This window comes from Catharus ustulatus, chromosome 6 (genome assembly GCF_009819885.2).
Source record: "Catharus ustulatus isolate bCatUst1 chromosome 6, bCatUst1.pri.v2, whole genome shotgun sequence".
NCBI lineage: Eukaryota > Metazoa > Chordata > Aves > Passeriformes > Turdidae > Catharus > Catharus ustulatus.
In genome coordinates this window covers 3,614,109-3,631,592 of record NC_046226.1, presented here as the reverse complement: position 1 = coordinate 3,631,592, position 17,484 = coordinate 3,614,109, and the positions used below count along the sequence as shown (strand labels likewise).

At 44.9% G+C, this 17,484-nt stretch overlaps 1 protein-coding gene across 11 annotated transcripts in view; it reads right to left on the bottom strand.

The window, feature by feature from the left end:
* The window catches only part of KTN1 (kinectin 1), a 74,105-nt gene that overhangs the window by 43,781 nt on the left and 12,840 nt on the right, over positions 1-17,484 (bottom strand). For 8 of the 11 annotated variants that reach the window (XM_033062641.2, XM_042779388.1, XM_042779390.1 and 5 more), the window contains exons 2-5: positions 7,508-8,064; positions 5,778-5,915; positions 3,251-3,418; positions 892-1,022 (exon numbers count right to left, since the gene is read on the bottom strand). In XM_033062641.2, the coding sequence (XP_032918532.1) occupies positions 892-1,022; positions 3,251-3,418; positions 5,778-5,915; positions 7,508-8,030 (960 nt within the window). In that variant the 5' untranslated portion in view covers positions 8,031-8,064. Of the gene's footprint in view, positions 1-891; positions 1,023-3,250; positions 3,419-5,777; positions 5,916-7,507; positions 8,065-11,454; positions 11,557-17,484 lie in introns of those variants that run through there. The other 3 variants (XM_033062642.2, XM_033062643.2, XM_033062648.2) reach the window with 3 other exon arrangements.

Here is a 17,484-nt window from a genome sequence, read left to right as displayed (position 1 = left end):
AACTAAAATATAAATTTCACCTCAACATGAGGAAGAGCTGCTCTCCCTGGAGGATGGCAGAGACCTGGAACAGCTGCCCAGGGAAGGGGTGGAGTTCCCTCTCTGGAGACATTCCAAATCCACCTGGACACATTCCTGTGTCACCTGCTCCAGGTGCCCCTGCCTTGGCAAGGGGCTTGGACTGGGGATGGTCTCCAGAGCTCCCTTCCAACCCCAAGGATTTGTGTGATTCTGTACTGATAAGATATTGCTGGACACCATTCACTTCTCTCTTGACTACAAGCATTAAAAAGAACTGCCAAGCACTGGTACAGGTTGCCCAGAGGGGTTTTACAGTCCCATTCTCTGAAGGCTTCAAGATATCCAGACTGGGCAAAGCCTTGAGCAGTGTGGCCTGATCTCAGAGCTGGTCCTGCTTCAAGCAGGAGGCTGGACTCCCCCTGAGGTCCCTTCCAATCCTGAACTGCCCTACAATCCTATGAAAAATATCCAAAGAACTCAAACATTGTACAGACTTGCAAAACACACAATTAGCTGATCAAGTGCCATAGCCAGAGCAGCTTGTTCTGAATTATTTACACATTTGGGAAAGATCACTCCCAAAAGTCACCAGCCATCCTTCCCTGTGGCAGCAGCAGCATTCCTGCTTTAGTCCTTGTCTCTCCATGGCCATGCTGCTCTTTCCAAGTGGCCAGAGCCACCCCTGGCATGGCAGATGGCAGCACAAAGGATGTGACAGCTCATTCCTGCATGCAAGGCAAGCACAGAGCAGCTGGAGAGAGTCTTCCAAAGACAGATCACAACACTGCCAGAGCTCATCTGACAGCACCTCTTCCAATTTCTGTTTGTTCAGTAAGTTTTGTCTTCCCCCCACACTCCACAGTCATTCACCTTTTGCAAGAAATCATGAATTGCACCAGATTTTTCCTTTAACACCTCCACTACACAACGAGCCTCATCTTCAGAGAAAATCATATTCTTCATGGATGTTACAAAATCCTTGAATTTCACTTCAGCATTCTCTGCAACACAGAAGGGAGGATTTATTTACTTTGGACTCCAGACAGAATTATTTATTTTGCCTTGAAACAGCATGTGATGGGGTATCATTATGCATTATATTTAATTCCAGTCTGAAATGCCAAGAAGCAAGAGGTCATGAACATTCAGCAAAAACAACATCTCTCCAATTTAAACCCGATAACAATCTGCCAGCTGATAGTTTTGGGAAAAGAGAAAATCCCACCACTTTGTTTGCACAGTTGGTAACATTTATAGTACTGTTAGCAAGAAGACAAAGCATAACACAGATTTTAGAGGAGAAAAATAGCATAAATGTGAAAAATTGAAGAGTCCTTTCCAGGGTATCATGACAGTAATTTAAACTGAGCTCTCAATTTGGAGGACAGCCTGGCTGCACAAGCAATATGCACATGACAAGTTAATTAATTTAAAAACTGGCACATTTTTGATTACAATATATGGAAGACAAAAATATTAACTTCCAAATTTAGATTGAGGGAACTGCTGCAAGATGAGTCCGGCATTAGGAAGATAAATCCGATCCCTTTTAATGGCTGACCAAGTGTTTAAAAAGACACACAGAAGGAAAGACAATTCAACTGAACTATTCTCTGACAAAAAACACTGCTCACAAACAGGCTGCTCATAGACAGGTCATTAGGTGGCCCTCTGACTCCAGGAAACAGGAACAGAAGAACAAGGCACCCCATCTCCCTGTCAAATATTCACTAGTACCCAAAAGTATGTGAAGGGATGGGAAGAATTTTAAAAAGTACAAGCTTAGAAGTGATGCTTGGTCAGAATTTGTCCCATAGATCATGAAGACAGGTCTGGGTTTCTCACCACAGGTGCTAAACATGCCCCTGAAATCAGGTTACACATCAAACCCAGGATCTGTCTGAGAAATAAATGAAGAACAAAGAAGCAGCACTGACACTGTGCCCCAAAAGAAATTATCAAGCACAAAATCACTGAATGACAGAGCATGGGCAGAGAGTGCTGAGGGATTCTAGCACACTCTCTCCCAGCTCTAAATCCAACTCAGTCTTTACTTCAGCTCACATCAGTGCTGCACTGACATCACCAGTGATGCTGTTACCAGGAATATGCCAAAATCCTGAGACCACAGCCCAGTGAGCCAGGAACTGATCACAGTTGGGCCAGCCCTGTGCTCCCTGAAGGCACAGACACCTTCCCCCTGCATGCAAGGAGCTTACAATTAGAGCAGGGCAAGAGTTCTATATTGGGAGGGCAAATCCCAGCTGACACAGGGGAATTAGGAGTTCATGGAGAAGGTCACAGTGTGCCAAGGAAATGAGAAGGGACGGCTGCACGTGAGGGGTTTGATGCTGCAGGACAGTAACGTGCAGCCACTGAGCCACGAGCACAAGAGGAGCCTCAGGAATGTGGGAATCCAGTTAAGGAGCTGCCAGGAAGATTTTGAGGGGGCATTTTGGAAGACAAGACTAAAAAGAGAGGTTCCAAAGAATGCAGTGAGTGCTGAAGAATCAGCCTTCTGCCCAAACCTGAGCTGGTGTCACTGCTCAGCTGCCTGGCTTCTCTCTGGCTGCTCACAAATTTGAGGTCTCACCTCATGGCTCAGTAAGTTTGTCAGGCTTTGAGATGGTCAGGGGCCTATTTAAAGCTTCAGGGTGGAACACAGTGCTCATTAATCACTCCAGGCATTTGTGGGAGAGCATGAAGGAAGTTTCCGTGTCCCAAGCAATTCCTACTGCACTGAAGGGAAAATTCAGAGTCTCCCTGGAAATCGCCAGACTCTCTCCACTGCCAACCTGTTTCAGGTCACTCTGTATAGCACTGGGTCAGCCTCAGCTCCATGAACAGCCCTAGAGCATGCAGGCTGCCCTTCCAGCCTGCAGCAGACTCCCAGAGCTGCTGCTGAACGCCCTGGATTTGGAGTCACTCCTGTAAGCAATGTCTGAACTCCCCCACTGCATCTGTGTGGTCTGTGATCACCCCTTGGCTCACTGGGGACACAAAAGCCCAGTCAGAGCTGAAAGGATTCAGATGGCACAGAGCCCTTTCCACAGTGCCAAAGACAAGGCAGAAATGAGCACACACACAAGAAGAGCATCCTGCAGCACAAATGTTTTCCTCAAATCCGTTCTTCACATCACATCAGAGAGGACCCCCCTCCCCACACATCTTCCCTGTTAAAGTTTGATGCAGGCTATGCCAAAAACAGACTGAATTATCAGTTCCTCACCTTTATCTGTTTCATTCTTCAGTTTCTTGCCACTGCTCTTCTGGATGCCCTCATTCACGTTGTGTTTTACAACTTCAGCCGGCTCACGCTTTTCCAAAGTGCCTGAGTCAGAATTATCCATCAAAGGAATATAAGTAGTTGCTTGAATAAGAGGTTCATCCACCAAAACTGTAATCATAAGTCCATAGGATGGGTTAAAGCTTCGTAATAATTGACACCAACATTTTTAGAAAAGGTGCCTAACACATTCAGAGTTGGAAGTAAAGCATCTCTAACCTCAATAGTTAGTTACACTCTCCATTTCTATTATCCTTCACAGTTTAACTCATTAAGGATCTTCAGGTAAGTCCATTAAATAAAGGTCTCCAATGTATAGCAATTTAATAGCTTCAATTAAATTTCTACTTCCAAAGCTGTCTTTTAGCATTTTAACAAGAAGAGAACCACCTTTACATTTGACTTTCATTTCACTTTAGTACAGAAGTTGCACATGGCATCAAGGAGACTGTTTTACTTGTGACTGTGCAGGAAATTCAGCATCCCTAAAACATGAGTAAAGCCTTTTGTCCTTATTCTGTTAAAAGCTGGTACATCACTGCCAGCATTTCCATGGATTACATCACCTGTGAACCCAACCACTTAGGCAGAACATGCAGCAGGGGCAGCAATCGAGCTTATTTTGCATGCAGACTCCACTGCACTTAATGAAGATCTCTCATCTGTCAGGGCAGGCTTTGGGCATCATTAACATGCAGAGAGGTCCTGCAAAACCCCAGGTCTTCACTCCCACACCAGTGGATCATCGTGGTGAGGAGCAGCCTCTGTCCACAGAGCTCTTCAGCAGAGACAAAAGCAGGTGAAGGGAGAGCAGGAGTGACAGACCTGGGGTAACAGGCACAGCCAGAGCTGCAGCTGCTGCTTGCCCAGCTCCTGCTCCACACTGCCTGAGGATGCCAGAGGCTGTGCATGGCCCAGCAGGCCAATCCCTGCCCCAGCCAGCCCAGACTGCAGGGCTGATGGACAACAGATGCAGGCAGCAGCACAGAGAGAGGAGGAACTGGGTGGGATGCAGGGTTTTGAACACCAGTGCAAAACAAGCATGCACTCCTGGCCAGAGAGCCAGTTATACAACACCCCTAAATTCTGGCTGCTGTGAAAGAGCAGAATAGGCCAGATGGACCTTTTAGTGTCACCTGGTGTCTCTCCACTTAAACAGCCAGCAAACAGCTGCAGGTACACTGCAAGCTCTCCTCTAGCAGAAACAACCACCAGCTAATCCTGCAGCTCTCCTCATATTTTCCCTTCCTCTCCTTATTAACTTTCCCTCCTTTCAAAACCCTTTTAATATCAATGACACATTTTGCAGCATGAAATCCCCACAGTCATGTCTTGGCTAACCCTAGTGTCCACCACAGCTCATTTTTACTCTGTCATTTTGGAGAGGTGGCTTGAAAAGTAAACAGTTTGCATTCAAAAAATGCATGAGTTGTTGCCCTGTAGCACTGACAGCTCAGCTTCGCTACTGGCTGAGTTGGTACTGACATTTACTGCCATGTACAGACATGTCTGTGACCCCTAAAAAAGTGCAATGCACCCATTTCCATCTGGAAAAGCACAAGAACATCCTTAAAAGGTGCTCATATCCTGAGCTCCCCATCAGTAGGGTTTTTCCAGGAATCATTTAGGAGTTTTTCAGCTATACAGGAACCCTACAGTGCTTAGAACTCCATCCTGGACTGAACAGGGCACAGGACAGATCTGCACCCTGAAAACCTGACCAAAGCATGAAGGGAACAGTGGGCAACAGTGTCTCCCTCCTCCAGGAGCAGCCCATCGGCTTCCAACTCCATAGCTGCCCCAGCAGAGAAGAGTCTTGAGAAGCTAACAAGGTGGCCTCAGAGAACTTCATGGTCACACTGTGTTCAGAAGCCAGACACAACAGCACTCATTGTAAAAAATGTTTTAAAAAAAACGAGAAAAACACACACACAGAGGCACAGTGAGCCAAGAGGACACAAGAAGCAGCATCTTGGCAGAGAACAAGGGATGACGAACAGTGAAGGCCTTGACAGCAAAGATGAACAGTTTATGTTGGAGCAAGAGCCAGCCAACAAAAGGACAATAAGAGAGGAATGTGGTCAAAGCAAGTGGCTGAAAAAACTGCAATCTTGTTTGGGGCAGATGACTGCAGCAGCTCCAGACATGCCTTGCTCATAGCAACTCAGAGCCTGCTCAGCTTATACTCTAAGTCTGCGCATTACTCCTCATTCAAGGGTGGAAGTTTGGATCCAAGAGAGCTCAGAAAGGTTCACAACATTCATTATCCTGTGCTCAGTGGTACCAGATTTCATAAAATTTAATAGGATCTCAGGCTCAGCAATCTTTCCTACGTGGAATTCCTGCTTTTTCAAATCAAGAGTTATTATTCTACGAGTTCCTTTTCCAAAGGAAGAGAAACTAAATCATGGATGGCAAAAAGGTTTAACAGTCAGGTTTATCTGAGCAATGTCACAGACTGAATTCTTACCATTATCAACTTTCTGCTTCTTTGCAGAGACCTTCTTCTTCCCTGACACATTTTCTTGCTTTATCTCCTGGTGGAGCAGCACTGGTTCTTGCTTTTTGGCAGGAGACACAACAGAATCAGTCTTACTATCTTGATCATCTGCAACAGACAATTCAGACAATATATGCTCTTCTGTATATTCTCAGCATTGCTTTTCAATCATCAGATCTGTAATAACCAAATTGTCCACTCCCAGGAAAAACAAACTCACATCTTTTAAATCAGAACACACATTAATCCACATACACATACAGAGACTCGCACACACAATTCCCAGATCAGGTGAGACCCCAAAGCAACAGGAAAGTTTAGCAGAATCAAGAGCATCAGCACCCAGTGATTTTTTAAGACAGGAATCTCATGTGCAAGCAGAACACACAGCAATGCAAGGAACAGTTTAACAACTCCAATCCAGATTTCACTGTGACAGAGCAGACAGCACATATTACCCATATTGGTTTCTTATTTAGAAGTGTATTTTCCCCTCCATGAACCCACTTGGGCACTTTAAACACACACCCCCAATAGCTACTGGGACTGTGAGAAGCAGAAAATAAATGTTTCCCATTAGGGAACTGTTCTTTTTAAAAGCAGTTTCTAGTGAGATTTTTTTTTTTATCATTTTGGACAGCCTGTGCTATATTAAGATTCTTGTCAGGGCTGACACGCACAGCACAGGGCTCTGGTGTCAGCTCCTGTAATCAAGGATAAGAGTTCATTGTGGCTGCCCTCAGAACTGTGCTTGCAGACCACATTTTAACTGTGCCACAGAGATTTTCAGAGAACACCCACAAACAAGATTGGATACTTTCTCTGTTGGTAGTGAGTGGGTCTTTTTCCTCCCTTTTTTTTTTCCAGAAGAAAAATAATCTACCACATCAAGCAGCAATGTCATTCTTTTTCCTCACTCCCTGTGCAGACCTGCTGTGCCTGCACCTCACAAGAGGATCTGCAAATATCTTGGGTTTCATTTATTTCTAGAACTGGACATTTTTAGTCTTTTTTCACTTCTATTCCTAGTCAAGGCAACCTCACTGAGACATGTCAGCTGCTAAGGATACGGTCAAGACAGTCAGAAGTGATTGTAACAAGTTTTGGGTCTGTTCTAGGTTGGATATTTCAGCCAGACCAGTTTTAGCATCAGTTGCATTCAGTTAAAGAGGTGTAGCAGGTGGGTAGCAATGAATCAACCACCAATCCATGAATCAGCCACCAAACACCTCTCTGCACATTATGCCTGCACTTTAACAGTGATTTATTTTGCAGACTGCTATGAGGTTTCTTGAGATGCCCTCCCTTATCAGAGCAACTACTCTTAGGACTCTATTTTTTCACAGCCTGGCTCAGAATGCACACAGCAAAAACCATGACTGACTTCTCTCAGGTAATCAAAGTTTTGATTGTGAGCAAAGCAGCCAAACCACAGAGCAAAGCAGAGGAACAAGCTACTCTGTTTCACTTCATCTTCAGTAGAAGAAAGCAAGCACGGGAGGAGGAAAACCAGAGCACTGCTGCCAGATGAAAAACAGGGGGGAAAAAGCATTAGCTCATAAAAAAGAAGGTTAGAAGGGAGCTTTGCCCCGCAGAGATCAGGCAGAACAGTTTGTGAGAGACACTCTGTGGCCTTGCAAAAAGCAGAACACGGTTTTGGCGTTCTGTTCAAGAAGCATATGCAACATCAGATCAGATACCCATTCCATTTTTCTGCTTCTTCTGCCCAGGCTTCTTCTTAGCTGCTGTTGGTTCAGATGGTGGAGTGGGCTGTTTTGTAACAGGGACTGGATCTACTTTCTTGCCTGAAGACTTGGATCCTTCCGAGTCCTTAGTTACGTGATCATCTTGGTTGGCCTTGTGCTTCTTCTCCTTCTTCTTGCGCTCCCTGAGGCCGGCGGTGGCCTCGGGGACACCCGCGGGGACAGCAGCGACGTGCTCCTCATCCGTGCTCAGGGCATCAGACAGCTTAAAGTCCCGAGGGACGCTCTCTGAGTCAGACTCGTGGATGTTCCCATTCTGAGCCTCTTTCTTCTTGTTCTTCTTCTTCTCGGTTTTCTTCTTGTCGGCCTTGCTAGGCGCGAACTTTAGGTCGCGTCTCTGTTTGGCGAGGACTTCATCGTATAAAGTCTCTTTCATGAAAAGCCAGAAGAAGAGGAAGATGACTGTAATGACCACAGAAGGAATGAGGATGATGAAGTAGGTAGACTCGTAAAACTCCATTGTGCTTTTTCTTAGCTATGATTTCTTTAAAAACCTTCAGGAGAAAGGGAAAAAAAAAAAAAGAAAAATTAGGTTTTGAACAGGTTTTCCCTCAGGTGTTATTCCCTCCACCAATTATAATAATGAAAGAAGATTTCTCATTGTTATGGAGTAGCCTCCAAGTAGCTTTAATAAAATTACCCAACTACATCAGCCATGGAACAGTTTCTGGAATCATTTAAAACTTGCTCTAAAGTTGTTGGCCTGGATAGGAAGAAATGCACATTGCCAGAGAGAATAATTCCCTTCCCTTGCCTTTCTTCCTCTTCCTCACTCTTCCTTCCCACCTGACTCTAATAAAGCTTTTGATTTCAGAAATACATGAGACAGCACTTCCAGAGGCTGTGAAATAAGGACCAATATATGCAGAATAACACCTTTTTTCTTTCTTTTTTTCATAAATCAAACATAATGAATTTAGATTCTTATCCTGGCAAGTGGGAGTTAAATTTCACCTTCCTTTTGTTCCCAGATTTATGACAGCTTCAGAAGTGGAATGAGGAGAAGACAGGAGAAAGCCCTGAATTTTAGTCAGCCATAAAGAATCAGGTATTTCCAAAACTGCTTTTTGAAGTCTAAACCCCAGCTTTACACTCATGAAAATTCCATACATTTATGAAGGGAAACAGGAAGATCTGTTACTTATTTTGAACATGTGATGGCATAAAACTTCTAGGGCACTTATACAGACCAGATGATTCCAGGATAATTTGCTGAAAACAGTATTTTTGTCCCATACACTGTATATATATTCTTTCTAAAAAAGCAGGAACCACAGAGTTTAAAAAAAAGAAAAAGTCAAAATTATGTTAAAAACCTAACTTTGGGGTCAAAACAAGTCAGATTTTCCCATTTCACAACTGATTGCTATGAACACACCTGTTTTTTTACAGGAAGAATCCAAATCTTTTCCAGACTGTTTGTTCCAAAATGGAAAACAAACCCAAAAAAACTCAACCACCACCTAATACTGAAAAAAAATCCCAGACATAATTCAAACTAATTAGGCAAGCGCAATTCCCAATCCAGCAACTCAGTTTAAAACCCATCATGGGGAGCACACATCACCTTTTCCTCTACACAACAAAAAAAATGACTCTTCACTCGAGTGTCCCTTGGGACACCCATCCTCTTAGGAATGAAAGGAAAGGGATTTAATCCAGATTGCTCAGAATATTTCCACTACTGCTTGAAAAATAAAAACAGATGTGCCTACTGAGGCACAGGGAATAAATTCCACGGAGAAGCTGCGTGGTGCAGGGAGAGGACAGGCTCTCCTTGCCTCTGGGCAGAAAATTTACTCATTTAAAGTTGTTTTACCTCAATTCCTGAGTGTTTTGGAAGCTGCTATCACAAACTGGCTTGTGCCATCCTGCCACACTGCAGAGAGCTCGGTGTGGAGTCTGGCTCAAGAAGGAATAGTTGTTATACAAAATAATTTCTGGACAGAGGAGCTACTGTGATAATATATTTGTACAGTGCACTGAGCAGCACAGAAAGCAAGGCTTGGGAACTCTAATTTGGCTATTAAGTTATCCAAATAAAAGACTAACACTTCAATACACTAATTATTCATCAGTTGTCTTAACATTAAGTCTCCTCCCAGTTTGTATTTATTTTCTGCATGCACACAGCTCACTGAAAATTACAGGGTCTAAAATTACATCCAGCACAGAAAGTTTTGGAAGGGCTGAGAGGGATGGGAAGAAAAGCTTGTCTTTTGGGGGAAAAAAAGCACAGATGCTCAAAACTAAGCTGGAGCTTTCAAAATGATTAATTACAGCTACTTGATAAACCCAGCTCCCTGTACTAAGTGATCTAATATTAGTCATCTCTTGAAGGAAGCAGATCTTGAAAATTTGTCTCAGCCAAAGTCAATATTGAATGCTTACAGGGAAAAGCTAATCCCCAAAGTAAATATGTAATTAAGCAGATTTTTCACAAGTGTAATTAAGTTGATCATTACAATACATTACTGTAACAGTTAGAACACCCCAGCACAGCCCAGCTGATGACACCAGCACACAGCCAGCCATGAACTCATGGCATGGACAGTCACACCCTGACATTCCCTGCACATTTCCCAGCATCTGACAGGGCAGATGCTCAGGGCAAACCACAGGCTCAGAGTTTGTGTTTTAACTTGTGCTGGTAAAGAGGTTCAAGGCTCCAAGGTGAAGAGGGCACCATGGCCATGGAGGCACAACATGCTCCACAAAGTGATTGCTGCTCCTAGACCAGAGAGGAGAGACACACTTCAAAGCTACAGCTGCTACCAGAGGAGCCATAAATACATAATTACAACAGCTAGTCCGGGTGGGGAATGTGTGCTGGACTGGCTGAGGTCTGATCTCAGAGCTGGACAAGCTCTGCTGAGTCTCCATCCTCCACCCCTCCCTGCACTTCACCAAAAACGGGATCATCTCCCAGGTCTGCAGCATGACACTGCAGTGATGAGGTCCAGAGCCTCCCAGGCTCCATTCCTGCTCCTCAGGGCAAAGTCAAACACCAGCCATAGGTCCTTCCACCCCAAACACTCATCAGAGGAAGGTAGATCTGATCCCTGAACTCCATACACAAATCCAATTTTTCACATGAAAGCAGAGTTTAAAAAAAAAACCCTAAATCTAAATAAAAGTCTCAGGGTATAACTAGAATTGATTAAGCACACAGAACAGCAAGCAAAAGCTCTGCTCTGATGGCCACACACTAATTTCTCATCTCAGCCCAGCAAGGGTATTTAAAACTCACTCTAGGAGGATCCCACTGCTGCTGGCTCTGTGCAAAATAACAAAACAACATCCATCACACCACCCCCTGTCAAAATGTCTTTATAAAGTGCCATCCCTGCCATGGGGTAAATTGGAAGTGTTTTGGCTCACACACAGTTTCTAGTTGTCCTCCGACAATCTACAATTACTAACACAGTTCCATCATTTCCATTTATATTTCTGTATTACACTGACAAGCCATCTAGGAAAAACCAGAATCTACAGGGGGGGGAAAATTCTATGCCATGCAGAAAGAAACAGGATGAAGAAACTCATTCTATTAAAGAAGAAAAAAGCAAATGCTACAGTGACTGACACACCTTCACCTACTAGTTCAACTGTTTATTAATTTTACCATGCTGGTTAGGAGACACTCTCACAAAAAAAAAACCAAAAAAAAAAAAAAAAAAAATTTATTCCTCAGAGATGCTGCAATTGGACTTTTATCGCTTGCAGCTCCTTCAGAGAACTCTCTAGGGTGGCTTCACTGTTCCCCACCCACCCAAACTCAATCCCAGGCACTCCCAGCAGCAATCACAGTGCACTCCCCCTCCCTACTGCCTACAGCGACTTTAGCTACGTTTAAATTTCAAGGTATTTGGTTAAATACTCACCTTTCATTCGTATTTGATATTCAACCTGCTCTTGATCACGTTTCTTAGAGCCCAGCCCCCGTGCCAGGCTCCCCCCTTGCAGACATGCTCCCGTCTCACCCGTGAATTCCAGACCTCACAACATCCCTTTAGTCATTCTGAAAAAGGGGAACAAGCTGCATCTGTCCCAGGCCGTGCACAGACCCACTTACTGTTCCCATCCCGCCTTTAACAAAAGAATTGCACTTTTGTTCCCTAAACAGAGCCCGTGCCACAGAAAAATAACTATTGCTGAACTCCAGTGTGCTATTACTGCCTGCACCTGACTTCCCCTGCCCTGGATTTTCTAACCCACCCTCTGCCTTTTTGAATTTAAATCTCAAGTTTCACCCTGCACGGATACCACATTTCACAGGATATTCATTCAGTTTAGGTCCAGGGGATTAACTTACTTGAGATGATAGAAATAAATTATAGCTCCATCTGGCTAATGAGTCACTCATAGCTTAGCCCCAGCACATGAGAAGCATGGCTTCTATAAATGCTTGGGTCCCAAAATGCACATAATCTTCAGGGATTTGTGCCTCTTTGAAAAACTAACATTAAAGGGGGGAAATACAGGTACCAAGGTGCCCTTTTTTAAATACTAAGCAGTTTAAGAGATACCACATATGATTTAGCCAAGGCAACAGCTCCTTTAATTGGGATATTTTCCTGGGATTTTCTCAAGCTGGCAAGCAGACTCACATCCAACAGTCACTAGGAACACAGCAAGAAGTCTCAGAGCAGTATCTGGATTCAATAAATTCCTCAAACAGATAACACTATTTTTGTTCTCCCTAATCTGCAGCTTGGGACATGTTCCCTATCAGCCAGCTGCAAAGAGGATCCTCTTGAAAACAGCTTCACTCCCAAGCTCATCCTCCCCCAGAGCTCCTCCAGAGATGATGCCCAGCAACTTGGGCAACTAAATCCACATCTGCCACAGGCAAGGTATGAAATTAAACAAGAAATTCAGACACTCCATGCCTATTCCACATTCATACAGCAAGAGCAACCAGCTCTCTGTGACTTGTTCTTGAGTATTACCTGACTAAAGCACTGCCAAAAAAACCTCAGAGTAGTTCATTTAACATTAGTGTTGGTACAGTGTATGGGGAAAACTGCAGAATTACAGCTTAGGTTGGTTTAGTTTTGGGTTTTTTAAGCAGCACTGTGTGTTACTGAAAAAACAAGATGGGTTTTTCATGCCCCAAGACAAGACACAAAAGACAGCAGAGCTGATGCTACGTGACACAAAAGAGCTGTCAGAGCAGGCAGGGATTTGAGCCCATCAAACTTGCTTGAGTTCATTAACACCTGGCTAAGTCCAGCAGGTGAGCCACACTGGGAAGGAAGGAGCCCCTGCAGTGCTCAGCCTTCCCAAAAACACCCAGTCCAGAGAACACCAGCAAAGAGCTGACTGAACTGAGCAGCTTTTTCACAGGAAATTTAAGGTATTGCACATAAACCTCACCTGACACCTACGTAAAGAAAAGGCACAGCTTCCAGTAAGATCACACACAATCTTCTCACAGGTCACTTTTTAAATGGCACAATTTGAAATCATGCATGAAACACTCAGCAGTCAAGAAAAGCTGAAGGTCTAAATGGACCTGTGAGTTTTGATCCTAGTGGCAAATCAGAAAATTACAGAGGAGAGTCATATTCTGAATATTCTGAGTTGGAAGGGACCCACAAGGATCAGAGTTCAATTCCTGGCCCTGCACAGACATCCCAGCAATCCCACCCTGAGCATCCCTGGCAGTGCTGCCCAAACTCTCCTGGCAGCCTCGGGGCTGTGCCCATTCCCTGGGGAGCCTGGGCAGTGCCAGCACCTCTGGGGGAAGAACCTTTCCTGATATCCAACCTAAACCTTCCCTGGCACAGCTCCAGCCATTCCATCAGGTCCTGTTGCTGGTCACCAGGGAGAAGAGATCAGCATCTGCCCCTGCACTTCCCCTTGTGAGGAAGCTGCAGACCAGGATGAAGTCTGTCCTCATCCCCTCCAGGCTGAACAAGCCAAGTGACCTCAGCCACTCCTCTCAAGGCTTCCCCTCTCGACCCTTCATCACTTCCATGTCCCTTGGGTACTCTGCAATACCTTTATAACCTTCTTAGATTGTGGCATCCAAACTGCACACATTACTCAGGGTAAAATTTACATACTCATATTCTTTTAAAAGAATATAATCTTAGTTTTATATTATTTCCATGCTCTGTTTACACCAATCCTCCCAAACCCAAGACTGAGGGGTAAGGATAATAAACAACATTTCAAGCTCTGAATTTTTCATTTCAATACTTGCCCTGACAGCATGATTTGTGCAGCCACAGGAGAAAGCTGTAGACACTCAAAAAAACCAACTGAGCCATTCAGGTGTTAAAACTACTCTCCCCAGGAAGGAGACCTGTTCAAGGGAAGCTCAACAGTGCTTGACACCCCCTCCAAGGTGCTGACAGCAAGAGCAGAGCAAAACTTGTCAATAAATCTTGCTCTCCACTTTATTTCACTGATACAATTAAGCCATTTGCAGAGCACAAGCTCAGTGCTTCAAAACCCCTCTAGGTAAATATTTTCCATTCCAAACATGCCGCTGTTTGTACCATCTGTTGGGCTCTGTCTGCTCTCAGTCGCTTGATGTTAGTTAACACAGACAAGCTCTTTATTAAATTCCAGAAAGAGTAGCTTTGCTTCAACAAAAGCCTTTACTTTCAGAGGGGTTTTTTTTAATACAGCTTCAGAGCCAACACCTGACAAAATGAAGGCAGGAGTGCTTCTGCCACCAGCACCCAGCTGATGTCCTTGATCCTGTCCCCGTGCCCGCAGCGCGGAGCACCCAGGTACCTCCCGCAAGAGGTTTCCACCACAGCCCAGCTGCTGGGGCAAGTTCCTACAAGATAAGGCAGGGCAGGGATTCACCAGGCAGCAGCTGACGCCCTGAAACCACCTGGGCTGTAGGATAAAGCCCAGAACTGGAATTAGCAGCAGTGAAAGTGGAGCAAGCTGGGGGATAAATGCACACACACCTGCTGCTGGAACGGAGCGAGGAAAACCGTGCTCAGCATCCCTGCCTGGCAGCTCACACAAATATCCCAAAACTGAACAGACCCTGTCACAGCAGCACCCACTGGCTTCACCAAAGCATGGGCACAAATACACTGGTATCAGGAATAGTGTGGCAGCAGGATCAGGGCAGGGATTGTCCCCTGTGCTGGGCATTGCTGGGGCACCTCCAGTCCTAGGGACAGTTTTGGGCCCATCATGAAAACAAAGATGTTGATGAGCTGGAGGTTGTTTAGAAAAGAAACAGAGCTAGGGAAGGGTTTGGAGCACCAGGGACTGCAGAGGGGGGTCAGCCTGGAGAAAACAAGACTCAGGGGGGACCTGATTATGCACAACTCCCTGTCAGGAAGGTGCAGCCAAGGGAGCTCAGGCTCTGCTCCCACAAAACAAGAGGAAACAGCTTCAAGCTGCACCATAGGAAGTTTAATTCAGATATTAGAGAAAATTTCTTCATTCAAAGGGTGACCAGGCACTGGCACAGGCTGCCAAGGGCAGTGGTGGAGTTCCCATCTCTGGAGGGATTTAAAGAAGTGTAGATGTGGCACTTGGGGACATGGGTTAGTGGGAGCCTTGGCAGCGCTGAGGGGATGGCTACACTTGACCTTACAGAGCTCTTCCAACCTAAATGAATCTATATTGTTCAGCACAGGAAAGTCTTAGGAAACCAAAACATTTCTTGCAGTATTTGTGAGGGGATGTCACAAGAGATAAAAGCCAGTGTGCATCAGGGCAAGCAAAAAATGTCCTTGGCTCCACCAGACTCTAGAAACTGCAAATTTCCCCTTTAAACCACTACCAGCTAACACACACCCCCCTACTATTTCCAGTCAGAAGATAATTTGTTATCTTTACACCACCTTTTTCCAAAGTGCCTGTAAAGAATCAAAGGCTTCTTTCTTCCAGCAGGAATTACTCAGCAAGTCTGCATCTTCCCATCGCTACTTCCAAGGAGTCCCTGAGGCTTCCCCAGCTCCTTCCTTCACGCATTCATGTACAGACATGCTCTGCCCACACCACCATGAACTATTTGAGAGGCATTTAAACTCCTGAGCAGCCAGCTCAGGCTTTTGGGTAAGCATTTCCCCTTTCCCTGCTCTCCACGCAGGCAGGGAGCAGATCAGACATTTGCTCTTCAATCATCACCCGCTTCCGTGCACAGGGAACTGGGAAGTGATACTTCTCAAAATAGGAAGGCATTAAAAAAAGATCACAGAGTTTTCTCAAAATAATACTACAAATAAGAGCCAAATCCAGCAGACTTGTGGCCAAAGCTGAGTTAGGTTCCCAGTCTGAGCAGCAGCTCCATATGCTGTGTAGTTTTTGAGCATCCAGGGATCTCCTGCAACATGAGCCCATCCAAAAGCACGAGCCAGGTACAGATCTGAGCCAGGATTCTTGGGTCAGACAAGCAAAAGCATTAAACACACACAACCACACCTGAAACCTGCTTCTGCCCAGCACCTGGACAGGAGGGAGGGACCAGGCCACACCTGGTTTTATTCTAATTAGCTGTCTGGGAAGTTCACAGGGGTTTGTACAATCTGGGTTGCTGTGACACTCCATACAAGCTCAGTTTTACCACACACAAAAGCCATTTACACAGCTTTAAAGCTGCTGTGCACCTCAACAAAGGCCTCAAGACAGCTGTTGTGGTCTAGTGTATAAATAGACATTCACAGTATAAACTTCACCTTGGACCCACAGAAAGCCTCAGGGAGCAGCTACCAGTCCCTAAAAAGCCTGGGCAGGTACAATACAGGTCTGAGCCCAGCTGGGTTTGCTCACTCTAATACAGTTTAATCCTTTTCTGATGCAGAAAGAAGTTGCATTAGTGTTAAGTATGCTCATTTTGCACCTACCCTTGCCATGCTCTGTTACTTTAACTCAATTAAAACAAGGTCTGCAGCACCCATGGGAGTGATGCAGTTGACCACCCTCTGCTCACAAATGAGGCAGAGCCCCAACTTCCAGGTAAAACAAAAAAAAAAATTAAGATCATCTCCTGAGCTGAGAAATTTAGGGCTGCTACATCCCTTTCATCTCCTTACATCCAATTCCAAGTGTGGAAGGAAATTCTTGCCTGTGAGGGGGGTGAGGCCCTGGCACAGGTTGCCCAGAGAAGCTGTGGCTGCCCCATTCCTGAAGTGTTCAAATACAGTTTGGATGAGGCTTAGAGCAGCCTGGTCTAGTGGAAGGTGTCCCTGCCCATGGGGTGGAAATTAGATGGTTTTTAAGGTCCCTTCCAAACCCAAATAATTCTGTGATTCTACAACAGAGGAAAGCAGGTATGAGCAGTAGCTTCTCAGTACTCAAATTCCTCTCATACCTTCACAGCAACCTGCAAAGAAGAAACAGCTGGAATAAAACACTTTCCCTTTCCCAGTGTATATAGCAAATTTAACTATATAAATATACATTCTTTATTATGATTTTTTGTTAATAATTTAAAAAATAAATGTAAAATAAGAAGAGACAGAAACAAAAGAAGCAAAGGCCTTTGGTCTAGCTTGCTTTTTTTTTTTGCCTTAGCAGATTCTGTGAAAGTATGAATGGCATCTGAACACTGGGAGGCTAATGCTCATTCAAAAAAGCAACCCAGGATTTTATTTACAAGAGCTGCAAAGAATCAAGGAGAAGACTCAAGCGTGTTACCTGCCTGTGCATCCCAGGAGAGGTAAAATCCCCTTCCTGCAAGCTTTGCACATCCCCAGCACCAGAGTTTTCCCCCAGGCTGTGTGGCAGCAGCAGCCCTGCTGCCCAAGCCTCACCTCCTGGGCAGGCACAAGCTGTCCTCCATCTGAATCCAGGGCAGAGCAGACAGGAAAACCACGACAGATTGCTAAAGAGGATGGCATGTTGTTTATGGGTTGTGTTTCTAAACTTTGGACATAACTGAGAAGAGATCAGTCTTAATTTATTGTTGATTCTCTGGAATCCTACTCAAC